At 46.1% G+C, this 27637-nt stretch overlaps 1 protein-coding gene across 1 annotated transcript in view; it reads right to left on the bottom strand.

The window, feature by feature from the left end:
• The window catches only part of KIF6 (kinesin family member 6), a 403315-nt gene that overhangs the window by 105697 nt on the left and 269981 nt on the right, over window positions 1-27637 (bottom strand). The window contains 1 exon segment of the mRNA XM_033102431.1: window positions 8656-8764. Coding sequence (XP_032958322.1) covers window positions 8656-8764 — 109 coding nt within the window.

The raw sequence follows: 27637 nt of genomic DNA on the forward strand, positions 1-27637 counted from the left end.
ATAGAGTATGCATGTCCTCTCTTCAGCTAAGGCCTGTTACCTTCTGGAGAGAAGTGCAGTTCCATCTGATGCCATTCGGATTGAATTCGGTTCAGCAGACATTCCTGTGATGTGCTGGGCTCTGTGAGGTCACACTGGACTTTGCGGGCAGCCATCATCTGAAGTTTGGCCCACGCCACTCAGAAGATGAGGGCTATCTTCATACCTTAAGCTCTGCTTGTGGAGACGCCTCCATGTCCATCTCCATGACCTAGGATTTTGTAGGATTTGATCACCCTTCATTGCTCAATGAATGATTCCTTTTACTGCCAGTTCTGTAGAGTTCTGGAAGCTTTAGACTCTTTGGAATAAGGAAAATACAAGAGCAAGGCTGCAAGCCTGCTGAAATTCATGTCAGTGCTGGAGGAAAGCAGAGCAGAGACAGAAAAAAGAAGATACCACAGGCAATATCCACAGTGGCACTGTTTGGAGCAGCCCTGATAGGCCTGGCATAGAAAGCTCCCTCATCCTCGCACACCCACCACCTTGGCAGTGCCCAGAGGTGTCCAGGGAGCATGGCGGAGGGAGCTGCTTAGTGCTGTGGTCAATGCTCTCCGAAGAGCCACCCTGCAGCGGGCCTGGCAGACAGCTGTGAGCTGTTCCAGTCCGTCCTCTGCAGCCCAGTGCCAAGCTTAAAAGGGTTTACCCACTGAAGAGGTGTGGGCTGAGCGCTCTCCCGTGTTCATGAGACCATTTTTCCCTTCATTCTGCAGTTGTCATCACTCCAGGCCACCCCACCCACATGCATTCCTGATCCCTGGTTGTCAAGACAAACTCTTTCCTAAGGAAGCCCAGCCCTGAGGGACAAGAGGGGGTGGTGTAAAGGGAGCCGGGAGAGATGAGAAGGGAAAGTAGGTGATGCCAAATTGCTGAGAAAGGAGGGGAGTCCTCCAGCTCTGCCACTTTCTTCCTTGCCCACCCTGCACCTCCATGCCTTGCCAGTGGGTCTCCCTTGGTCCCACTCCCTCCCCTTCCACCTCCCTCCGTGTAAGTCCTGCTCATCCAGAGTTGACTCTGACCCCTGACCTTCTGAAAGAGGCTCATTTTCAGTAATGACATGGCTCAGGGAGCCAGTGTGTGACCAAGGCGGTGAACCTGCGCTGATTGTCCCCAGGGCATGCTGCACCCTGGACAATATCCTCAGCTGGGGCTACACTGGTGAGGAGGCGTGGCCCTTGAGGAGGGCCAGGTAAGAAGGCTCTGGGACTCAACCAGAACCATCTGTGAGCCCTCACGGGTCTGTCACTCCTGGTGCTCAAGTGTTCCTACCAGGGAGTCACTGGCTGCGTGGCTCACACTGGGGGGTTGTTGGGTACAGATCTGGGCTGGCAGGCACAGAACCTGTCTACCTTGGGCCAAGGCCTGGGTTTGGAAGGGTGCAGTGCTCTGGCTGGTCTCTCACAGCTGCCTTCCTGAGGTAGCTAGCCTCCACAGATCCAGCTGCACCCACCGTGCGTCCAGCACTGTGCTGATGACCACGGTCTCCACAGGGAACTCCTGCTCTTTCACTGACTTCCACGTCCTATCACCTGGCTCCCCTGGGTTTTACCCCTCTCTCCTTGGCTGCTCCTTTTCAGTCTCCTTGGAAGGGTCTTCTTCTGCAGGCTGTTGCTTAGATGTTGGTAAGTGTCAGGGTTTTGACCTAGCCCTGTCCTCACGTTACTATTCTCTCTGGGTACTCGTCACGCCAGTGCCTTCATTTGTGACTTCGGCTGACATCTCCCCAATCTCCACCTCAGCCCTGCTGAGTTCCTGACCCCGTATCCAGCTGTCCATCGCATGTCCTGCACATCCCTCACATTCGCTGTCTCCCAAGCAGGACTGATGACTTTCCCCGAAGACCTCCCGCCTTTCCTCATCTCATTACGGCACCAGCATGACCCGGGAACCCGCTCACCATCCTTTGCCTGGCTTCCATCAGCCCCTTCACTCAATGGTGGAGTCGCGTCCATGCTACACGCTCAGTATCTATCATAACATGCCACTTCGCTTGACTCCTACTTGGCCTTAGAGAAGAAGCGGTCACCTCCTGCCCAGGCTACTTCAAGGACTGCTTGCTACCTCCTTCAGGCTACTTCCCACAATTTAGCTGCGGGGCACTTTCTTCAATGCAAACTTGATCTTGTTATTATCCTGCTTGAAACTCCTCAAGGGCTTCCCGGTGACCTCAGGACAAAGTCCACATTCCTTAACCCGGCTAACTAGACTCCTCAGCTCTGGCTCCTGCTGATGTCTCCAGGTTTTGCTTTGCATTTCTAGGCTGAATTGCTTTCAGTTCCATCAAGTGTCACTCTCGCTCTCACCTTGGGGCTGTTCCCTTGGCTTGGAATCTCTCTCTTCATCTGGCTAGTTTGTACCTAATCCCTCAGTTTCAGCTGAGATGTCTCTTCCTCTGGACCACTTCCTAGGACCATGCAAGGTGGCCATAGGTGTCATCGTATGGGCTCCACAGCACCCTGAACTGTCCTCACAGGAGACGGCACGCTGCACTGGGATTGCCTTTTTTTTTTTTTTAAAGATTTTATTGGGGAAGGGAAACCGGACTTTATTGGGGAACAGTGTGCCCCAATACTTTTTTGTACTGCCCCAAGGACTTTTTTTTCCCAAGTCAAGCTGTTGTCCTTTTAGTCTTAGTTGTGGAGGGCGCAGCTCAGCTCTAGGTCCAGTTGCAGTTGCTAGTTGCAGGGGGCGCAGCTCACCATCCCTTGCGGGAGTCGAACCGGCAACTGAGCCAGCCAGGAGCTCAGCGGCAGCTCAGCTCAAGGTGCCGTGTTCAATCTTAGTTGCAGGGGTGGAGCCTCCCATCCTTGGTGGGACTTGAAGAGTTGAACCAGCAACCTTGTGGTTGAGAGCCCACTGGCCCATGTGGGAATCGAACCGGCAGCCTTCGGAGTTAGGAGCACGGAGCTCCAATCACCCGAGCCACCGGGCCGGCAGGGGATTGCCTGTTTACTTCTTTGTTTCCCTTTCGATATCTTAAGTTCCGTGAGGACAGTGAGCACATCTGTTTAATTCACTCCTATATTCCTGGAGCTTAGAATGGGCTCATACTAAGTAAGCATTCCGGAAACTGCAGAATAAAGGAAGCAACACATGAGCGAGCATGTGCATGTGTACACAGGCAGCGTGAGCAATGTGGAGAGCACTGGACTGGGAGTCAGAGACATGGATTCTAATGCCCACTCCACCTCTTAACAGCTGGATCTCAGATTCCTCATTTCTGAGCTTAAGATGAGATGCCTCTCAGGGCTGGAAAGTTCCCAGGTGCAAGTGCGTTTTGGGATGTGAAGCATGACCCCTGCCTGGCTGTGTCAGAACCCCGGGGGCATGGGACCAACTGTGAGGTGGGACTGCATGTTGGAAACAGTAACCACAGACAATAATGGATAAGCATCATCCTGTCAGCAAACCAAAGAGTCAGAAGGGAATCTTGCAAGTCAACGGTGAAGGTCACCCACGACAGCTGCCAAGTTCTTCATCTACAAAGGGAATGAAAAGGATGGGGGATTGAGACAGAATCTCAGGTAACTTCCTATGCCAGCTCCTGGGAGAATCCCCCCTTGCCCCGGGTGTGCGTCAGGCAGAGACGTAAGTCATCACTGGGGCAGCCGCTGAGGAAGCCCAACGCCTGGCTTTGCCCCAGGGCAATTAGAAACACAGACAATTTAGTGGGCAGCATGGGCAGCTGCTGCTTTAACCTCGCGGACCACCTTTCACTTCCCTTACACTTTTAAAACAAATTCCAATATTCCTTTTCTATTTCACCTCATCCCCCATTAGGATGGCTCCCTTCTCTCGTCTGGTATGGAACAGTTCCTTCCTTGACTCTCAAGACGCCTGCTGCTGCATTCTCTTACTTCTAGTTAGCCACAGCCTTCTCAAGCAGTTTTCGTGACTGCTAAGATTTCTCCAAGTCAATTTCAAATTGTCAATCTCAAGCAAAAGGGGGCTTTTGAGTATCATCTGTGAGGCCAGCACTGTTTTAAGACCCGTGGGGAGGCTGAGAAGATTCTAATCTAATCTCTGCTCTCAGAGTGTGTAATTCTGGTTCAGGAGACAAGAGGTAGGTAGAAAAAAAAACAAATGGAAAAATAATAAAGGTTAAAATTGAAGTCTAATGGGAACCAGGGCACTCCCATTTGTCATGGATGTTATTTCCAGATGGTGCCGTGAGATTTCTCTCCACCCTTGGTCCAGTTTTCCTGCTGGTTTTAGAGTGCTGCTCTATTCTGTGTCTGAAGGATCCAACTGAGTAAAGGGGCGCTTTTCCCGGTTTACTCATATTATCAATGCCCTTTTTCCAACTGCAGTTAATCTCCCTGTTTATGTCTGCTTTTGTTATTTAATGGCACTCTGTGAGTGAGTGACTCAATTTGTAGGTAAGGTCTGCCACAAAAGAAAGTTAGCTGTGTGTTGCCTGGGCCCTGGTGTTTGCCTAGCATGGGCTTTCCAGCCCCTCTTCATATTATTATGTACTGTGAGACTGAGTCATGCCTGAAAAATGAAGTGATTTTCAATTGCAATTGTCTTCTACTGAAAAATCCGGCTTAAGCATCGGCTCACATGCTGTAGCTCAGTGAAGGGCAAACGTCCTATTAACATGCCAACATCTTGTTTCTGTTGTCACAGGCGGGCAGCATAGCTTTCCCCTGATAGGCCAGAGCTGGGGGAGGCTAGAAATCCCCTGTGAGGGCAGTAAAGGGTGCAGGTAAGAAGAGGAAGAAAACCCTTCTATTAAGTAACACAGACGTAGGAGCCATCAATCGTGCCCTCCTGCAACTCTAAAGCAACTCTTGCACTCTCGGGGAGCTGGGGGAGTTAGAAGGGATGGTGGGTCACCAGTAGTCCCTATATTTAAGCTTTGAACCTACGTACTATGGGCTAGAGAGGCTGAGCTGGCCCAAGGCTCAGATGTGGGGGCAATTAGTCCTGAGTCCCTCTTTTGTGGATTTTGCCAATGTGATGTCACAACACTAGAATCATCAGAGAGCAGAGTTATTTGATATGAGAAGTAGGGATAAAATGGTAATGTAGGCCGCTGGGTACTGGTTGCTGAGGACTAGGAGAAAGGTGAGACGAGGGAGAGTGAGTAGAGTTTGGTCATTTAATGCCATCCTGAGTAAAACCCTGCTGGTGCATGTCTGTGTTCCCAGGACTGGCCAGTCCTCCCGAGATGGTCCCCGTGATGCTTCCGGTCACTAGCGGGAATGGGAACAGATGTGTAGGGGTTATCAGGTTACTGTGGACTGTTTTCTAAAGTAAGGGTGGCTTGGAGGTCACCCCTATATGCATCTGTGGGGCCTTATTTTGATGTCTGTAGGAACACTGGCTCACAGCTATTTGTTTTCATATAAAAACATTTTCTCTTAGTCTTCTATCTTTAGCAGTTATGAGCATGTCATATATAATAATTGAATATGCACCATGAATGCAAACCAAAGCTCCCATCCTTAGAAAGGGGTAGGTCCTAGGTTGTACCCTCAAGGACCAACTATTCCTTCAATGATTTTTATTACAGTAACATTAAAGAGATGTAGATATTTTTTTTAAAAAATGTGGGCTGGTCTCCTGACTTTCCACTTGACTTACAAAGACTGATTTACTAATGGGTAAACCTTTTTTTAAAAGAAAGCTTTGTGTGAGTTTCATTAATTCCCTTGCTCTATGATCTCAGGGAAGATGGGACCTCCAGTATTACCAACCCATCCTGCTTGATTAAGATGTGTTTAAACCCAAAAGCACATTTGTCACATGGGTTATCAGAGCTCTGCTGTACTAGAGTTTAGTGAGCGCTGTATCAGAAGGCTTAGAAAGACCAGAACACCCTCATCTCTAAGACTACCACCCTGACCCCCACCTTCCCGCTGGAAACACACCTAAACTCAAGGGTACAAACCAGAACCAGGAACCATGCCAATTCTAGAATAAGAAAGATGAAGTAGTACGCTCTTCCTCAGCCAGTGGTTCTTAAGCATGCGTGTGCAAAAGAATCACTTGGCAACTGGTTTAACCGGAAGAGTTTCTGAGATCCTACGTCAGAGCTTCTGGACCTCAAGGTATGTGGACACTGTCCAGCCAGCGGTTTTCAAATCTGGTTGCATGTTGGAATCTTTAAACAAATGGAGCTCAGGCTCTACCTAATTAAGTTAGAACATCTGTGGCGTCAGTCAGGCTGAGGTGTCGGTAGCTTACAAGCTCCGTGATTGTTTTAACATCAAGCAGGGTTATAAGGCACTGGTATAAGCTCTGAAGCCTCAGGTAGCGACACAGCTTAAGGGCATTTTGGAAGCCCTTATTGGATGAGGCAGCTGTTGTCTAGTTTGACACGATTATCTTCAGACACACAAGGTATCCTGCTCCAACACATCCAACCGACTATGGTATATATATGAGTACATGGCTTACAACATGGCAAAGCATTAGAAGGTTTGTGAAACTGCTGGATTTGCGTGGATGTGCATAGGTATATTTTTTTAGGGAGAGAGTTCTCATCTTTCAGTAAATTCACTTTATTTTCTTCCCCACCCCTTGTTTTATTCATTTATTCATTTAAATCCGAGCTCTGGTCCCATTGTCTTCTCCACAAAGGAAACCATTTTATGGTTAAAGTATGCGAAAGTTTATCTTTTTGTTTGGCTGTTTTTCTTTGGTGTTCACGTGTTTACAAGGTACATAAATTGTGTGTTCTTAGTGTTGTCCTTGTTAGTATGTGTACATTAATCCACGTATCCAACCTCTGGAGGCCCTTCTCTCTACTTCCCCAGGAGTGGACACCCAGAAGGCTTCTAACTCTCCTTGGCCACCAACAGAGCTGCCCTGAGCATTCTCACATGTGTCTCCTCTGAACCATGAGAACTCGGGAGGTACACGCAGAACTGGAACTGCTGGGTCACGGGGGTGCATACCCTTCTTTGGACTAAGGAGGGATGCGCTGCGCTCCAGACGGCGGTCCCTGGCTACGCACCTATCACCTTCACTGTGCACCTGAAGTGAGCTGCGATTCCCACCAACCCCTCCACTCCCCCAGCCCGCCCAAGCGTAAGGGCTGTGGTTAACCGTCCAAGCTGGGCCCTCGATGCTGAATGCCTTTCCTTGCTCTTTTTTTCCAGGTCGGCCTTCTTGCTCGTTCCCGGGGCAGCTGTATTAAACCTTCATCACCATCCTCAAGTCTCTTGTTCTGCCTCAACTTTCACAGAGTAAGTAGAGATCACCTTTAATCTTTTCTCTCCACTTCTGAATGTATCAATGTCAGCCCCAACTTGCTTTGTTGTTTTATTCAGGCCTCCTTCCAGGCTCAGCTCCTCTGATCTTTTGATTCCCTCCTGACTGGACTCCCTGAAGCCTTGCTGTGTCAGTCTTTTCCTTGTTCGGCTATCTCTCTCTTGCCCCTGGCTTGCTTCTGCAGCGTTCGGCCTTGGCCAATTCTCTCCTATTCTGAAACAAACCTCCCCTCTCCTTAAGCTACCTCCCTGCCATCCCCCACTTTTTCTTTTTAAACGTGTTTTTCATCTATCACAAATTTTTTGAACAATTGTTTGCTCTCTTTCTCGATTTGTTCAATTTCTTCTCACTTGCTCCTTCACTCCCAACACTCCAAACCCTGGTCTTTTAGTTACTAACTCTGTGCACTTTCCAGCTCCTCCTGCTTATTTCTTTGCAGCATCTGACCCCACTGGCAACATGCATCTTCTTGGAGCCGTCTCTCCTCTTGGTTTTCAGGACAATAATTTCTCCTGGTTCCCCCCATTCTCTTTGCTTCTTCTCAGTCCCCATCATGGCCTCCATTTAGAGGAAATGGAGGGAACTTCCACTAAAGCTTTCCCCTGTGGTTCTACCCTCTAGACCCCTGCACTTCCAAATGATTTCCTGAGAGAGCTCATCTACTTCTCAAGCTTCCTCGAACTGTCAGTTATAAGCATGTGACTGACTTTCAATCTCATTTTAAGTCAACCAATAGTTTTTGGAAGTTTACTGTGTGCTATGATCCAGAGTCACAAGTGACATGTAAGACGTTCACAGTCTAGCACTCTCCCTTCTGAGCTCTAGCACCATAAGTCCGGTAGTCTTTCTGTTTGCTACAGTTTGAGGATTATGTGTCTAGTTCATGGGTTCTGAAACATGTCAGCAGATGATGCCGCCTGCTCTGCTTCCAGCCTGGAGAACGCACGCACCTAGGGCCTCTGGGTCACAAGGTGTGCGTATACAAATTTCCTTTGACTAAGAAGTACAGGACTGCTCTTCAGAACAGCTGAAGGGCCTGGAGTTCTAGGACTATAATTTTGCCCATAGATTTTTCTCTCTGCCTTTGGAACAGTAAGATATTGACAGAGTCCCAAGCTGATGAGAATGAATGTATGATGTGAGGAGTGTATACAGAGTTAGGGCTGCCAGTAACAGCCCCTGCCCTATTGGTGCTTCCCAGAAGTACCGTCATGATGAGGCTTCCACATCTGAGAGAATCATACCGGGCTGGATGGAATTCAATGTGAAACTGAATAAAGGCCGTGCCTTCCTTTGAGAAATTCGGTTGGGCAGATGAAGGAGGACAGAAGCAAATTTCCTCCAGGCTGGCCCGGATAAGCCCTGGGGACCAGCTGCTCGCTGAGCCAGCCTTACCTCTGTTTCAGAATCTGTTTGTTGTCTGCGATGGTAACGCTGTCAGCGTGGTCCCTCTTGAAGATTTCAAAAGCCTCCTGGCGTCCTAATGACATCTCCTCTCTCATCCCTGTGGGAGACACAGGGAAATGGCCTCAGTCACAGCATGAGGATCCCATTCACTTCATTGTCACTTTAGTCAGACCACAAAGCCAGCCCTGGCTCCAGCTCCGAGAGGCCCAGAGCAGAGAGGCTCCTGACCAGACAGGTGGCCCCAGGCTCTTCCAGCTGGCGGCCACTGCACCCTGCAGGGCTCCGCCTGCACATCCATGTGACGTGTGGGGGGTGGAGTTTGGAATGTCTGGTCAAAGGAAATGAAAGCCAGAGTGCCAAGCCCTGGACTGCCAGGAACATCTGCAAATGTACTTTCTGCCATCGTTCAGTGCCATATTTCTCCCTGTTTTCCTGTCATGCCCCATTTTGGTTTTCTGTTAAATTTCACCCTGAATTTCCAGGGATTTAGTTAAAAGAAGTATAATCCAGACTGAAAGATTTAGAATCGAGAAAATTCCGCTCGCAGTCACCATATAATGACTCATCCCTGTTTCCTGTGGCTAGTGGGGCCTCCGTTCTTACTTGGGAGTTAGAGTCTCAATCGCGAGACCCATGAGCAGATGGTGGTGAAGGTCCCTAGTTTATGTCTAACTTCAACATCTTGCATCACTATTGCCACGACAGACTAATCCTCGCTGCTGGGTCCTGCTCTGGGGCCAAATTCTGAAACCCAGAGTCAGAAGGGCCAGGGCCCTTGGAGGAAGTAGTTGGCATTCTTGCAACAAGGCCCTCTTCCGCACTCCTCCCAGGGTGCGGGTCAATGCACGTGTGTGCCTGGGACTCTGCATTAGAGCAGAATTCATAGCTAAATTTTGGATAAAGCTACAGAGCCATTTTTTTTTAATTCCTTTGTTCTTGGTTCCTTTTTCGATGTTTTCATCCATTTAACTATACTTATCACTGAAGCCCTGGCTGAGTGTGAACACCTCCATGGAACTTTCCCCAAGGCCCAGACAGAACAAATCCTCCCTCCACCATGTACCCATCGATGCCTCCGGAACATGCACAGCCTAGGAGACTCCGTCACTTTACATGACAATCCTTTCTGGTAAAACATAAATTTCTCTGGGGAGGGGGGTGCAGATAATATTTTTTGGTGACTTTTGGCATCTTGTTCAATGACTGGCATTTAGAATGTGCTCAACATATGTCTGTTAAATGAATCAAGTCAAGAATGAACTGGGAGTGATGAGGAGACTTGCTGTTATTGCCTTAGGAAAATGGTCCAGGGCTACAGGGGTTCACTTGGAGGCCTAGGGTTGCAGAGATGCATTCATATGGGCCACATCTCCTCTTGACTGGAAAAAACCCGCTGAATCCCATCACTAAGCCTTGGGGTGAGGAACTGGACCAGCCCATCTGACACCAATTTAATGATTACTGTTGATAAAAATAGCACCATGAAGAATGTCTGAATGATGAGGCCCACATAGACACCCCACCCTGTTCCATCAGAAGCAAATGGATACAGCTCAGTTCTATCTCCACATCTGCCCTGCACACTCCAGAGTCGGGGGTGGGATGGGGCTGGGAACACGTTTGTTTGAGACTCGGAAAGACAAGCTCTGATGCACGAGAGACATTGATCAGAGGGATCTTTTCTTCTACCAGGAGCCAAGGGACTCACTCCATCCCTCTCCCCTGTCTCTGGTCTGGGCCCATTTTAGCAATGTATGATGCCTTTCACTGCATAATAAAATAACAACAGAGCATAAAGGGAACAAGTCTCTTGGAATAGAGTCAGGGAAGAGAGATGCTGTTTACAGGCCACATTGGAACCTGCCTGTGAGATCCCCGAATTGCCTCCCACAGAGGTTTCCACCGACCAGTAGTGGCGGTGGGTGGAGGTGGCGGTGCAGGATGGAGGGTTGCTCAAAATGCTGTAGTGAAGGAGAAGCATTCATGGCCTTTGCTCTCCCAGGTTCTGCTTTCTTTTAGAGCTGACACTCTGAACTGCTAGCTGGGTGGGAAGGCCAAGTTGAGGTTTTTCAGCACGCAAGATACTGTTAGAGCAGTAGGTCCTAGATGAACCTACAACCAGTTGAAAACCCCTATGGATCTTCCATGAGGCGTGGAGGTCACTGGGCAGTGGGAGCAGAAGGACACTGGCTACATGGAAGAGATACGCCCAGGAAGGTAGTTTGGGATCATTTTGTAGAGAATATGGAAGGTCTTGCTAAGAAATTTGGGGCCAGCACGATACCATATTATATAAAAATCACCCATATTTTTATATGTCTTAACATTTAGTAAAGTATGGAAACATTTCATACTTTTGGTGATTTAAAAGGCATTCGGGGTCTTGCAGCGCCGTGGGTTTATTGCCGGGAACATGGTCTTGGTTTTCCTCTAGCTATAATGGAGAAAGTACTCTGGAATTGGCGTTCTTTGATGGTGGTCACCTCAGGTGAATGAACAGTAGTGTGATGGCCATAACCCTGGCAGCCAGCACCCTATGGGTCTGCTCAGACAGGCCATGGTCGAGTGGCCAATGATTCCCATAGTCTGAAGGCAAAGAGGCAAAGCAAGGCCTGGAAGCCTACCGACGCTTCATGGCTGCCTCGTGGAGGATGAGACTGAGGTCCTCAGAGAAGGCACCTGGAAAGGACTCCACAGGCAGCGGTGGTGTGTGACTCAGGTTCCATCTCAGCTCTACTCTTGTGCATCCCTAATCTGCTAGTTTAGAGCACACATCCAGCTCTTTTTGGGTCATATGAATAGACCAGTTCTCACTCCAGTTTGGGGAGACCCACAAAGTTAATGAACACCTTTATATTTGCTGAAGAGATGTCTCTACTTCCTCTTCCCTCTCAGGTTTAGCCCTTCGTCATATGGCAAGCTCTTGCCTCCAAGCACACATTGTATACAGCAGAAAGAACAAGGGCAGTGGAGCACACGAGAGACTGAAAGCTCGCTCAGCTAGTGAGATGGTCATCTGTTTATTTATTCTCTCAACAAGTATTCATCTTAGGCACTGTGCTAGGCATGTGACAGAGAGATACATTTGAACAAGAAGGTTAAAGTGTAGGCCCTTGCCCTTAATGAGTTCAAAGTCTAGTAAGGGAGCGAGAACAGTGAGCACTTACGATGGCAGTCGCTGCGTGCTGTGAAGGAGGCATGTGTCCAGTGTGGGGAAACAGGGAGGGGGAGAGGGCCACCTCTGTTAGGGAGAGGAAGAAGAAGAAGGATTCTGAAGGATGAAGCAGCATTTTCCAGGTGGAGAAAAGTAGAAGAAGATGCTAGGTGGAGGGGGAAGAGGTGGAGTGTGGGTTAAAAGGACAACTTGATTAATACGTGTGGTTCTACCACCCGGTAGGAATGACCTCTGGGCTGACTAATAAATGAATTTCTTACATATTGTGTGCTAAGCACCATACCAAGTGCTTTCTTCCATATAGGCATACTTTATTTTATTGTACTTCACTTTTTTTGCACTCTGCAGAGATTTTGTTTTTCACAAAATGAAGCTTTGGGGCCACTCTGCCTTGAACAAGTCTATCACGGTCATTTTTTCCCCAAAAGCATTTGCTCACTTCGTGTCTCTGTGTCAGATTTTGGTAATTCTAGCAATATTTTAAACTTTTTCATTATGATTACATTTGTTATGGTGATCTGTGACCAGTGATCTGTGCCGTTACAATTGTAATTCTTTGGGGGTGCTACGAACAGTGCCATATAAGATTGTGAACTTAATTGATAAATGTTGTATGTGTTCTGATTGTTCCACTGATTGGCCATTTCTCTCTCTCTCTCTCTCTCTCTCTCTCTCTCTCTCTCTCTCTCTCTCTCTCTCTCTCCCCCTCTCTCTCTTCCTCCCCCCCAGTCTTTCCTATTTCCTGAGACACAACAATATTGAAATTAGGCCCATTAATAACCCTACATGGCTTCAAAGTGTTCAAGTGGAAGAGTCACATGTTTGTCACTTTAAATAAAAATTAGAGATTACTAAGCTTAGTGAGGAAGGCATGTAGAAAGCCAAGACAGGCCAAAAGCTAGGTCTTTTGTGCCAAATATTTAGGGAAGTTGTGAATACAAAGGAAAAGCTCTTGAAGGAAATTAAAAGTACTACTCCAGTGAACCTATGAATGATAAGAAAGTGAAAGAGCCTTATTGCTGATATGGAGAAAGTTTTTATAATCTGGATAGAGGATCAAACCATCCACAACATTCCTTTAAACCAAAGCCTAATGCAGAGAAAGGCCCTAACTCTCTGCAATTTTATGAAGGCGGAGAGAGGTCAGAAAGCTGCAGAAGAAAAGTTTGAAGCTAGAAGAGGTTGGTTTAAGGAAACATGCCATCTCCATAACATAAAAGTGTAAGGAGAAGAAGCAAGTGCTGTTGTAGAAGCTGCAGCAAGTTATCCAGGAGATCTAGGTAAGATAATTCATGAAGGTGGCTGCACTAAACAACAGATTTTCAATGTAGACAAAACAGCCTTGTATTATAAGAAGATGACATCTAGGACTTTTATAGCTAGACAGAAGTCAATGCCTGGCTTCAAATATTCAAAGGACAGGCTGACTCTCTTGCTAGGGACTAATGCAGCTGGTGACTTTAAGTTAAAGCCAATGCTCTTTTGCTATTCTGAAAATCCTAGAGCCCTTAAAATTATGCTAAATCTCTTCTGCCTGTGTTCTATAAATAGAACAACAAAGCCTGGATGACAGCACATCTGCTTACAACACGGTTTACTGAATATTTTAAAGGCCATTGTTGAGATCTAGTGCTCAGAAAAAAAAAGATTCTTTTCAAACATTACTGTTTCTTGACAATGCGCCTGGTCCCCCCAGTGCTCTGATGGAGATGTACAACAAGATTAATGTTGTTTTCATGCTGCTAACACAACATCCATTCTGCAGCCCATGGATCAAGGGGTAATTTTGACTTTCACGTCTTATTATTAAAGAACTACATTTTGTAAGGTAATAGCTGCCTAGATAGTGATTCCTTTGATGGATCTGGGCAAAATAAATGGAAAACTTTCTGGAAAGGATTTACCATTACAGATGCCAATAAGAACATTTGTGAATCATGGGGAGAGGTCAAAATATCAACATTCACAGGAGTTTGGAAGAAGTTAATTCCAACCCTCATGGATGACGGAGGGGTTCAAAACTTCAGTGGAGGAAGTAACTGCAGATGTGGTGGGAATCGCAGAGAACTAGAATTAGAAGTGGAGCCTGAAGATGGGAATGAATTGCTGCTGCAATCTCATGATAAAACTTTAATTAACGAGGCATTGCTTTTTATGAAGGAATAAAGAGGTTTCTTGAGATAGAATCTACTCCTGGTGAAGATGCTGTGAAGACTGTTGTAATGACAACACAAGATCCAGAATATTACATAACTTAGTTGAAAGAGCAGCAGCGGGGTTTGAGAGGATTGACTCCAATTTTGAAAAAGGTTCTATTGTGGGTAAAATGCTATCAAACAGCACCACATGCTACAGAGAGATCGTTCGTGAAAGGAAGTCAACTGACGGGACAAACACAATTGCTGTCTTATTTTAAGAAATTGCCGCATCTCCCCTAACCTTCACCAACCACCCCACCCTGATCAGTCAGCCCCCATCAAGGCTGAGGCAAAACCCGCCACCGGCAAGAAGATTACGATTTGCTGAAGGCTCAGATTTTGGTTATCATTTTTTAGCAATAAAGTATTTTTAAATTAAGGGGTATACATTTATTTAGACATAATGCTATTGCACACTTACTAGACTACAGTATAGTGTAAATATAGCTTTTATATGCACTGGGAAACCAAAACAGTTCGTGTGACTCACTTTATTGCGATATTCACTTGATTGTGGTGATCTGGAACTCAACCCCCAGTATCTCCAAGGTGTGCCTGTATTACTCTAATTAAACTTCTCCATGATCCCTGGTCATAACTTCATTTTACAAATGAAGAAACTGAGACTCAGTAAAGAAATGGTTATAGGAATAAAAATTGCCCAGCATTTAGAGGCCAGTTCTGCTCTTAGATCAATTTTTCCAGGGGAAGTATGCCTGGTGGTAGGCTTCCAAATGACCTGGTGGTAGTAGATTTACTCATGAAATTGTGCTCTTATTAGTGCCTATCTTGTCCAAAACTTTGATTTTTTTTAATAGTATTGCAGAAAAACAGAACCATGGATTTTGTTTATGATTTGTATAGTTTACTTAATATGTCAATATGTTGTATTATGATTTCTAGAATCTGTAAGCCCCGTGAGGGCTGGGATTTTTGTCAGTTTTGTTTGCTGCAATATTTCCAGCACCTGGATAGTATCTGGCACATAGGAAGAACTAAATCACATATCTTTTGAATGAATGAATGAATGAATGAATGAATGTTTTAGATGCTTAATTTTTTCTCTTTGGTGTAGCGTATTATGAGATTATGGCGGAAGTAAAGCATGTCTCCATTGCTTTCCCTCCCCCTCCCAGCATGTTCCTGGCCAGGCTCATCCCCTGTCTAGTGATTTTAGAAATTCAACAGCCGCTCCCCACTACATGTCCCCGTTTCAAGGCCCACCATTAGAAATAAATTCCAATGCCAAGAAGCTTTCATAAAAATGCAAATACTCTTGAAGGCATCATTATTTTAGTGCCATCAAAGAAAAAGTCCATGATTTGTTGAAAATTAGCTAACAGGTCCTGCAAAAGTGAGAGACATAAGATGGTGTCTAAGGCGGGGGCTAGCATCAGGGGGATTTGAGCTTGAAAGGGAAGGTAAATTGCACCTTCTCCCCAACTTTGTTTAGTCTGTCGGACTCAGCTGCTCACCAAAGCGCAGGCCCTGAGGAGATCTGACTCGACACTCCCATTTCTAGCTCTCAGTTGTTTCCTTTTAGTGAATGTCAATCACAGGTCCCAGTGTCGAATCCCAGAAAATATGGATGACTCAGAGAAGCCTGCTGGCTTACTGAGTCAAAGGATTGTTTAAAACCTAAAGGAGAGCAAGTAAAGTATCACAGGACAGTATAAAATTTCAAACAAAACAAAGCAAAACCAAAAAAAAAAAACCCCCAAACCAAAAAAACAACCCCCCAAAAAACCCTAAAGAGGAGAAGTTTCTTAGTGTAAGTCCCCAAAACATGACATTACAATTCTGGGTTGTGAGTTGGGTGGAAAACATTTCCAAGTCCTACAGGTGTGACATCTTCTGGATTTTGATACCTATTAAGGAGCACTTAGGTAGAAATGACAGTCAACAGGTACTCTCAAAATTACCCTTGGAGTTGGATTTCTGAATAGGCATCCGAAGTTCTTAGGTTCTGGTGCCTTACATATTTTTTAATTGCCTCCCCACCCTTTTTTTTTTTTTTTTTTTTTTTTTGCCATCCTGAAATTTGGTTCCCTATTTTGCTAAAGAATACAAATCAGTACTTTTGGAAGCCCTCCCCACCCCCATTGCAGGATCCCATGGAAACCAAATGCAAAGGAAAAACATCGGAAGTGGAGAGTTTATGCTACTGCCTTTGGGCCTGCTGTCTGATTTCCTTTAGTCTGGGGCACGCTGGCCAGAGCTCATTTTCCTGGCTGCTCCCAAACAACCTAGTGCTGCTGAAGCTATTGCTTAAAAATTGACAAAAGTAAAATGATGGAGAGTTGTGTTATTCATGCTGAAAAATGATTTCCTAGTCCGAGCCAAAACTATATTTTCCTTGGGAAAGACATTTATTCATGTGGTACCTCTGACTGAAGAAGGAAGGGGAGAAAAGAAGAACAACAGGGAATGAGGAAGAGTGAGAGAAGGGGTGGATTCCAAAGGGAGAGGGGGTTTGGGACACACGGGGGCTAAAAGCATGAGAGGGCTCAGAGCTGGGTGGGGGTCACTCGGGGCTGACGCTGGGAGGAAGCTGGATATGGCAGATGACTGCGCTGTGGCTTGGTAGCAGAAACTTTCAAAACTGAAGGTAAGGGAATGGCTTTGATACAGTGATGTGATGAACACCTACAGTATGTAGGACGTGGCGGTGCATACAGGTATGAGAAGCAACAGGCAGGAATGGACTGTGTTTTTGTATGGTATCTGACGTAAGGTTCTATGGGGACTGAGATTTCTTAGTAAATGTTGCCTTAGGTGACAAAAATACAAAAATATCCTCACATGAGCAATTAGAAGAGAATTCCATCCTTCGGTGTTTGGAGAAGTGACAACGAATGGACCCACAGGAGGGAGAGGAATGGAGAATGTAGATGAGAGGAAGGGATAATCCATTGAGGCAGCATGAAGCATCAAGGTCAGGAGCGGTATGAGAACCAAAGGAAAGGCCAGTGGGTCAGCACTTTTGGGAATGGTGCAATGGTCCTCGGGGAAGTGATGGCTACAGACAGAAATTCCGCGGTGAAGGACAAGTCATCAGCTTCTAGAATGGAGAGCAAAGGGTCCACTGACGCTGGACTAAAGCAGTTCGTGAGATGCGGAGGTGCTAAAGGATCTTGTAAAGAGAAATGGATCACCTCCCACAAGGATTAAGGAACATCTGAGATGTTGCATTTACCTTCCTCCCCACACTGTGGGGAGGATGCTGTCATTCAGGAAGGAAGAGGTTTTAGAAGTCACATGAAAGACAGGGATAACACATACGTAGCCCCTGTGTTCCCACTTTCCTTCCTCACACCGATGGAAGACGTTGCTAACCAATCACAGCCTCCTTTGCTGTGGAAACTGATTATAGCACTAGAGTTTGCAGCACAGTTCTTCAGGCGGCCTCTCCCAATCAATCATCCCTGGTATACATGGCTCCCTGTTTACTGCCCGATTAAATGATGACTGCTGTTACTGTTATCACTCCTGTGCTTTCAGGAAAAAACAGCTGCCTTGTTCCATCACCTTAGGAGCTGGCAGGCAGGTGATTATCCCCAGGGAGCAGCATCGTGCCCTAGAGTGCCTGAATCACTGAGAGGGGTCGTCTGGGAGTAGATGCTGAGAAGCCCTCTGTCCATGTTTCTCCACCACCAGGGTGATGGTGGAAAAAGGAAGCCACAGGAAGCAGTGCCATGTACCATGGCTCTGTTTACTTTAAGGGCCAGGAGCAGCTCAGCTACAATTTGAGGGGTTGCTGGGTGGGGACAGCAGGGCATAAAATCGGAGGATGAGGGGAAGACAAAACCACTTAGCCACGGCCAAAGTGGCTGCAGATGTGAAGGCCAAAGAGTAGATTTTTTGGGGTGACCCAGGACAATTGCCCAACTTACTTCCTGCTTTTGATTGACAACTTCTGGAAGGAGTTGGTGCCCCAAGGCCTTGGGGTTAAAGGCCTATGTTCAAGCCAGATGATTCCACCTGGACGAAAGTCCTCAGATTAGGACTTGCCTTGGAGTTTCCTAAATTGCCACATGAAAGATGTCAGAGGAGAACCTTTAATTAGTAGATTCTTAGGGCTGGCTTGGACCAGGCTGAAGCATGGCAGGCTTGGCAGGGGCCCCAGGGAGTGGAGTGAAGGAAAAATCTGAAGTGGAAAGCCACAGAAACCTTAGGAGACCCACCCAATGGTGGCACCACATCTAAATAAATCAGATGGGTTCCTGGCTCCTGGTGCCAGAAATCACACATCCCACCAGCAACTTAACAGGCCCAGCCACGCACACCACGTGGGCTGGGTGGAATTAAGGGGTGGTGTTTGAGGCAGGTTGTGTTCCCGTCTCGTCTTGGTAACCATGTCTGATTCACCCTCTTGCCACAGCTGTGTCCTGTATGTTAGCCTGAGCAGGTAAGGAAAGGCCTGGTGTGCCAACCGAGTGACAGGCCTGTAGCCTCTAAAAGAATGGCAGCTGCTTGAGGGTAGTTGCCCATTTCCAGCAGTAAATAAAACCTTGAAACAATGATCCTGAAGGTCATCTGCAGAAACCTTCCTTTTCCTAACCCACCTCCCTGGGGTTTTTATTTTGTGAGTATTTTTATTCAGGACACAGCACTCATGTGGGTGGCTTACAGAAACCCATAGACAGACGCGGGCATGGAGCTTGGAGAGCAGCCTGGGTCATGTTGGCATTTCTGCGTGTTGGAGTTAGCTCAGGAATCTGGAGGCCAGCAACGTTTCCATTACATGGAACTTCATGCCATGGCTCCTGCTGCCAGGCTACACTGGGTCTATGGAGCCTTTTCCATCGATTTCAGTCCACAGATATGGCAGCCCTGAGAGAAGCTTGGTGTCTGATTCTGTGCCCAACATTTGGACCAACCCTGGGAATTTGGGTGGCAGGACATGTGTGTCCTAGCCCCCTGGGGGTTAAAGGGCACTTGACCAAGAGGGCCCCCAAACAGAAGGGCAGCATTCCTTTTCAGCCAAAGAGGCTCCAGATTCTTCGTAATCAGAAAAACACACGATGGCTTCAGTTTGAGATGTCCTGACCACTTCCAAAGGCCGTGGTTGTCAGGGTTCTGTCGACTGGCTTCTACCCGGTAAGTTCAGTTCTCATGTCAGCCTGCGCTTTGGGGGCCGTGGCTAAGGCAGTGTTGACATGTCCTGCTGTCTGAAAAATAAGGCAAGTTTTCTATCTAGGCCTAAATTAGGAATGAATTCCACTCTAGTCTCAAATTTACTTTGATACATTTAAAAAAGAGAATTGAAGAATTACACTCTAGCCTCGTAGCAGAAATGCCCCTTTCCTGAAATGCATGCAGGTTTAAACAAAAATGGAGCAAGGCAAAAATGGAGTTTGGACATTCCTTGGTTGGGGTGGGGGACAGCGAAGGACGGGGACACTTGTTTTTTGTGTGCCTTCTACAGTATGTGACAGGCACCGTTCCACATTTCAGAAATATTAACTCAATACTCACAACTCTATTGGCAATGAGGGGAGCTCATGCTTATTGAGACTTGTATGTGCTGGACGGATTACATATGTTATCTCATTTAATTCTCACGGTGACCCTGTCAACTAGGTAGCACTGGGCCATTTTAGACGTAAGGTAGCTGAAGTTGAAAAAGTTAAAAGTAACCCCAAGACAACAGTGAGTAGAATTGAAAGCCATAACTTGACCCCAGGTTTGTCTGACTCCAAAACCCTACTTTTACATACTGTGTTGCTAAGGGAAAAACAGTTTCAAAGTAGAAATGATCTCATCAATATCAGCAAACCTCGGAGGTCAGACCTATGTGGTTAGGAAGTCAGAGATGGCCAAGAGAAAAAGGCAGTTTTGGGAGGGTTGTGATTTGGGCGTGGACTGAAAATTACGAATGCACACGGCAGCTCAGAAGAGCTAGAGATCTTCATGCAGGGGAAACCCGGCACCAGACATCCGAGAGGAGCTGCTTCACCTGGGAATCCAGGGGGTGGGGCAAAGATCAGAGGTAAAGGGAGAGTTGGCTGACTTAACTGTCTGCCATTAGGACTTTATTAGTGACCCAACTATGTCGCCTGCATTTCAGTAATTATCTTTCCCTAATCTATACCGAGCTTGTATTCAGAAGAGTCTTCACCATAAAATAGTTTATGCACTTAAAATGGTTCTGTTGGACTGAAGCGGGGTGGGATGGTGGGGCGTGTACTACAGAGAAGAGAAGGGGTACGGTCCAGGTCCTAAGAGTGTGGTCTTTGGCGAGTGTCTCCCACATGCAAATAAGCAAGCCATGAAAAAGAGGTGAAAAGGATCCAGGAAGCCATCATTTCCCTTTTGACCTCTCTGTGTCCTAACTGCTTCTTTTACGGAAAGCATTTCATTATTTAAACGAAACATTTGTTTATTCACTCAGGCCGTGAGTCAATTGGTGAAACAGACCATCTGTCAACAAGTACTGAGTATCTATTGACAGACCTCTGGCTAGTTACAGATAAATAAAAGAAATGGTGTCCTTGACCTTATAATAAAAAGCACTGGGGATATGGGAATGCCAAAGCTTAGCGTGCAAAGCAGGAGAATACTCACAGATAACGTGCAGATGGTAACACGGCGCACATGGTGCAGAGGATTGTGAGGGAGCGGGAAAAGGGGCATCGTCAGATTGCGGAGGGACTTTGCAAGGAATGTTTCTCCTGAGGGAGGTTGGAGAGGAACTGAGGAGCAGGAGCTGGAGGAAAAAAGATCCTTGTCGTTCCTTGCATAGGGATCAGCAAGGTAAAGCCACAGGGGTGGGGAGGAGACCGCTATGTACAGGTCTGGCGCAGAGATTGATGGCGAAGGCCTCGGGGGTTTCCTCTGGGCTGGGGGAATTTGTTCCCTAGTGACCTCGAGGTCCAGACAGCACACTCTTAACTTGTTCCCTGCCTGCCCAGGGCATGCCCAGGCAGAGGGCCACCGGAGTTTTCCACAGGCTTCTCAAGCAATTCTCCCTCCCTCAAATGGCTGAAGAAGAATAGTAGCTTTAGAGTGTAACCTCAGGCTACCCTTCTATTGTTGTCCAGTGGCTGGGGAAAGGAAATAGGATTTGTAGTCAGAGGACACGGGTATGAGTGCTGGTTTCACTTGTTAGCTGCATGACCTAGGGTCTGCCATTTAAATTGCTCTAAGTCTCAGGCTCTTCATCTGTAAAATGAAGCTAATAAGAACTCCTGTCTCTCAACGTTATTGTGAAGGGTTAATGAGAGGAGGTAGCACATTGCGCATGTCTCCGTCTTGGAACTACTAAATACCTTTGCAATGGTGTATTTCTGTGACTATCTCACCGGCCCACCTTCCCCACCTGTCAGGCCATAAACTCCAAAAGGCATGTGACTTTGTCTTACACGTTTGTAGGTTTGTAGCTCTGGCTCCAAGCTCAGTGCCTGAAACATAGTAGACACTCCAGACAAGGTCTGTAGACTGAATGAACGAGCAAGGGTGAGATAGCTCTAGTTAACTTGTTTTTCTTAAAAGCATTGTTAACTATACATATATAAAGATACGTATTTTTCTGCGTATGTTTTACGATAAAAATAAAGAAAACAATGTGGCAGCGATGACTCATTTATTTAAATGTCTCTGACAGCATGAATGAATAAGTACGGAATACACTATAAAAAGTGAAAGTGTAAAAATGAGTTATTAGTATCGTCATAAGTAATAACGAGTCATCTAAAAACCTACCCACAGCAAGCTGTTGAGCGTGCAAGAGCTCCTTTAACACAGTAGGAGAATTCTTAAGGTAGTTGCAAATTGTGGGTTAGTAATTCGGGGAGAGAGAGTGGCTTAAATTGTCAGGCTGGCTCCACTGCTTCTGTGCTCTCTGTTTTCCCAACCACACTGACGACCACATAGCACTGGGAAGATAAATGCAACAAGACAGGGGCTGCCTCATCTCCCCAATTCCATGTTTACTGGCGGCCTCGCGGGCAGTCCGGGCTCTCCTTCTAGTTACAATGGAACAAGCACCCACCATCTCATCAAAGGCCAACTCCTCCACCTGGGCGGTGGTTCCCTAACTCCTCTCCCGGCCTTCTTCTCTTCTCCCTTGCCTGAGCAGTCTCCCCCTTTTCCTGGATTATTTCCATCAGCACAAAGGCTTTACAATCCATGTGGACTTCGTTCGAGTTAGATGTAGATATATTTGAATTTGTTGATACAAAATGGAATATTAAAACGCTCACGTTCACTGGCTTTGATTTCATTGGTGAAAGAGGAGCCACGATCGTTATTTAGGTGGGACTGCAGAGTAGGAGCCCTAAGGACACTTAGATATGCAGGGAAGAAAAAACCAACTGTCTTAACAATATCCTGCCTTTACCCCATTAATCTTCCAGTTATCTTTCTGGTCCTCTGGTCCCTTTTCATAGAAAATGCCTCCACAGAGTTGCCTGTATTCACCATTCCTATCCTCTCACCTCCCAATCTCTCCTCGATGCACTCCAGTGGCGTTTCATCTCCTTTCCTCCATTGAAACTGTGTTTTCGACACCCCACTGATGTCAGCATTGCCACAACCAGTGGTCAGTTTTCTGTTCTTGTTTTAGTTAACAGCTCAGTAAATGCTAGAGCAGCGGAGTCACCGACTATTCCACATGGCCCCATCCATGTCCTAGGTCTCCTGCAGTAAGGGAGGTGCATGTGACTGGTTCTGGCCAGCAGGCTGTAAGCTGACTGGTGTCATTCCAGCTACAGAGTCTGTGTCAGCCTAGGTCCCCGGGGACTTGGACCAGAGCTGCCTGCCCTCCTGACTCATACTGCTCCTGCAGGGTGAATGAGAAATAATTTCTGGCATCATAGGCTACTGAGAGTTACTGTTAATGTATCACCAAAACACAACCTGGTCTATCCTGACCAGTGTGCAGCAGCGTTTGACACAGCTGAACTCCCTTTGGCTTGAAACACTTCCTTCCTTGGCCTTCTGTGATATTACTCCCTTCTGATTTTTCTCCTGCCTTCCTGGCTTCTCTTTCTAACCTCCAGATGTGGTAGTGCAGTAGGGTTCAGGCCTGGGCACTCTTCTCTTTCACCAGGTGATTTCATTTAGTCTCACAGCTTTCATATGTATTACACATCAATGGCTCCAAAATTTACATCTTTAGCTCTGACCTCTCCATTGAGGGCCAGATTGGGACATTTAATTGCCCACTTGAAATCTCGACTTGAATGTCTACTTGGCATCTCAAACTTCACATGCCCCAAACAGATCCCTTCATCTCAAACTCCATTCCAAACTCTACCCCAAGCTGTTTCCCCTAATCGTTTCCATATCAGTAAAAGGTACGATTTGCTTAAGCAAAAACCTCTAGGACTTTTCTACGGTTCCTCAATTCCCACATCAGCTCCACCAGCAGGTCCTGTCAGCAATCCTTTAAGAATATGCCTACACCTCTTTGCTTCTCTTTAGCTTCTTTTTATCCCAACCCTAGTCACTGCCATTTCTCACCTGGGACGCCTCCGCACTTCTTTGCCAGCTCCCATCTTGCTCTACGATATAGTCTTCACATAGCGAACTGAGTGCTTTGTACAGAACACAATCATGCCACTCCTCTACTTTAAACTCTCCAGTGGCCCCCAATAAAGCCCGCAACCCCTCAGCCTGGCAGGCCTTACATCATCTCGCTCCTCGTGCCCCACCCAGGTCTTTGCCCTTCCCTTCTCAGCTCACTGGCCTTCTGTCAGCTCCTCAGATAAGTCAACTAACTGTATTTCTACCTCTGGGCCTTTACACTTGCTGTTTGTTTCTTTTGTCCGCAATGTTCTTTCCCTGAATCTTTAGGACTATCAGTACACTACTCACTTCTCAGCTCACGTGTCACCTCTAATGGTTCCCAACCCACGAAATGTTTCCGAGCCCATTATTCTTTTTCATGTCCTTCCTAGCTTCTGTCGCGATCTGAAACTATGTATGTACTATGTATTGTGTAGAGTTAAAAAACTCCACAAAGGCATATTAGTCTTGTTCACTGCTCCTTCTCCAGTGCTGGGAAGGAAGGAAGAAAGAAAGGGAAGGAGGAGGGGGTCCCAGTCCTACTGGAAATAGGTCCCCCTGACAGGTGTCAGCTTCGCACCCTCACCCTTGCCGTCCATATCCAGCCGAAACTGCTCTCCTATGAAGATGCCGACTCGCAGACCAGAGCTCCCTGCTCCCCACACTCACAGTCAGAATTATAAAAATGCCCCTTCTTCCCCAGCGACCTGGGCAGGGTCAACTTCCCCAGGCCCTTGCTAACCCACCCCTTGACTGACCTCGTCACCTCATGCTCCTGCTGTCTCTCTCTCTTTCTTGGTTTTCACTTTTATGCTTGTTTATTTTCTTCATATTACACCTTTACGTAATTATTTCTAAAGGGAGCCAAGCTAAACTCCACATACAAATGGCAGTGGGGCTTGTGAGAATAGCTGTTTTTCCTTTTCCTGGCAAGAGCTTCCATGCCTGAGACAAGAGAAATGAGAATCTTTGGGTATCTATCACCATTGCAGAATGCCACAGGGTCAGCCAAGGTAATATCTGTGTCTGCTATTTGTACGTCCTCAACAGAGAGAAGTAATTCACCTTATGAACCACTTACATTAAGCCATCCAACAGGGTTTCTGAGGGATTTTTCTTTCACAGACGCATTATCCTATAAGAATTCAGAGAGGAGGGGAATACCAAGATGGCGGATTAGATAAACCCTATGCCTACTGCATCCCAGGATCACACCAAAATTACAAATAAATTATAGAACAATCAACCTTGAGAATCATCTGAAGACTCGCTGAACAGAACCCCTATAACTAAGGATATAAAGAAGAGGCCACCTCAACACTAGTAGGAGAGGCGGAGACATAAAACGGGCTGACCCCAAACCCACAGGTAGTGACTGAACACTGGAGGGACACCTCAGTGGTGGAGGTCCTCCCTGAGAAGTGAGGAGTCCCAGCCTCACACTGGGCTCCCCAGCTCAGGGGTCCTGTGCTGGGAAGAGGAGTTCCCACAACATCTGGCAGTGAAAATCAGCGAGGACTCTGTCCCCCCATCCTGGTGAGATGGAAGGCACCTGGAAACCCAGACTCCCTCTTAAGGAGCCCTCATAAAGATTCACTCACTTGCAAACACTTACCTGGACTCTGGTGGAAGGGCAGCAACTCGAGAGGCACCAGAAACATACAGGGAAAGACTGAGTTGTGTGGCTTTAGGATGAGGGCTAGAGGGACATCTGCCACTAATCCTGTGTGGAGCCTGACTCATATGTAGCATACAGGAGGGCACCGTCTTTTCTATGTTAAGCCCTCCCCCAAAAGACCAAATCTGAGACCACATTGATCTGGTAAAATCTGTGCATATGCACCACTTTGGGGACGCCCTGGGTCCCTGCCCCACACAGCTAGTACAGCATTACCCGGAATACTCTTGACTATTGAATGTCTGGCCCCACCACACCACAAGCTGCAAAAGCCTTTTACAGCAGTGGAACGCCTGCGGCAGTCTGGGAAACTTTTGATGTTGGGCATTGACCCAAAACCTGCGCCGCACAGCCTCTTTTGGGTACCTCTCAGGGATTTGTGAGTCCGAGGCAAGAGGTGGCTGGCTGCAGTGTTCTAAGGGCATTTCATGAAGTGGTCACAGGCCAGGCACTGCCCTGAGGTGGGCAGTAGCTGGCTGTGGTCTCAGGGCACTTTGTGAAGTGGTCAGAGGCCGGGCACTTGTACAATAATTGAATCTGCATTAAGTTTGTAAGGAACGCTGGCCATGTATCATGACTCCCTGTGACCCCGCCCTGCCCAGCTAGTGCTGCATTGCCAAGGGCACTGTCAACACTGGGTCAATGAGCCTGGCACATGCACCTACAGAAATGGAAACAAGGAAAAAGAAGGAAAAGATACTCCACGCAAATGGAAACAAGAAAAAAGCTTGTATCAGACAAAATAGACTTTAAAACAAAGACTATAATAAGAGACAAAGAAGGACATTACATAATAATAAAGGGATCAATCCAACAAGAGAACACCCAACATTGGAGCATCTAAATATATAAAACAAATATTGACCAACATAAATGCAGAGATCAACAGTTTCATGATCATAGTAGTGGACTTTAACATCCTACTGACACCAATGGACAGATCTTTCAGACAGAAAATCAACACAGAAATAGCGACATTAAATGACTCACTACACCAGATGTATTTAATTGATATTTTTAGAGCATTTCACCCCAATGCAGCAGAGTATATATTCTTTTCAAGGGCACATGGAACATTTTCCAAGATAGATCACATATTAAGCCAAAAGTATTTAAATGTATTAAATACATTTAAGAAGATTGAAATCATATCAAGTGTCTTCTCTTACCACAATGGTATAAAACTAGAAATCAACTACAACTAAAAACTGAAAATCACACAAACGCATGGAGGATAAATAACATGCTACTAAATAATTAATGGGTCAACACTGAGATCAAGGCAGAAATCAGAAGACACCTTGAGACAAACAAAAATAAAAACACAATGACCCAAAATCTATGGGACACAGAGAAAGCCATCCCATAGGGAAATTCATAGCAATGCAGGCCTACTTAAAGAAACAAGAAAAATCTCAAATAAACAGTCTAACTTCATACCTAAGGGAACTGGAAAAAGAACAGTAAACAAAGCCCAAAGTGAGTACAAGGAAGGAAATAATAACGATCAGAGTGAAAACAAACAAAATAGAGACTGAAAAAGCAATGCAAAGGATCAATGCAACCAAGAGCTGGTTTTTTGAAAAGAGAAACAAAATCAACAAACCTCTAATCAGATTCACCATGAAAACCATAGAGGACCCAAATAAATAAAATCAGAAATGAAAGAGGAGAAGTGACAATGGACACCACAGAAATACAACAAATTTTAAGAAAATACTATGAGCACCTATATGCCAACAAATTGGACAATCTGGAAGAAATGGATAAATTCCTAGAAGCATACAATCTTCCAAGACTGAATAAAGAAGAAACGGAAAATCTGAACAGACTGATTACTTCCAATGAAATCAAATTAGTAATCAACAAACGCCCAACAAACAAAAGTCCTGGACCAGATGTCGTCACAGGTGAATTTTACCAAACATTCAAAAAATAATTAACACCTGTTTTCTTCAAACTATCCCAAAAATCCAAGAGGAGGGAAGGCTCTGAAGCTCATTTTATGAGGCTACCATTACCCTGATTCCCAAACCAGACAAATACATTATAAAAAAAGAAAACTATAGGCCGATACCCCTAGTGAACATGGGTGCAAAAATCCTCAACAAAATATTAGCAAATTGAATGCAGCAATACATTAAAAAGATCACACACCATGCCCAAATAGGATTCATTCCTGGTATGCAAGTTTGGTTCAATATCTGCAAATCAATTAATGTGATACACCACATAAACAAAAGGAAAAATAAAAATCATATGGTCATATTAATAGATGCAGAAAAAGCATCTGACAAATCCAGCATCCATTTATGATAAAAACTCTCAGCAAAGTGGTAATGAAAGAACATATCTCAACATAATAGAAGCCATATATGACAAACCCATAGTTAATATCATACTCAATAC

The sequence above is a fragment of the Rhinolophus ferrumequinum genome, chromosome 3, assembly GCF_004115265.2.
Source record: "Rhinolophus ferrumequinum isolate MPI-CBG mRhiFer1 chromosome 3, mRhiFer1_v1.p, whole genome shotgun sequence".
Lineage (NCBI taxonomy): Eukaryota > Metazoa > Chordata > Mammalia > Chiroptera > Rhinolophidae > Rhinolophus > Rhinolophus ferrumequinum.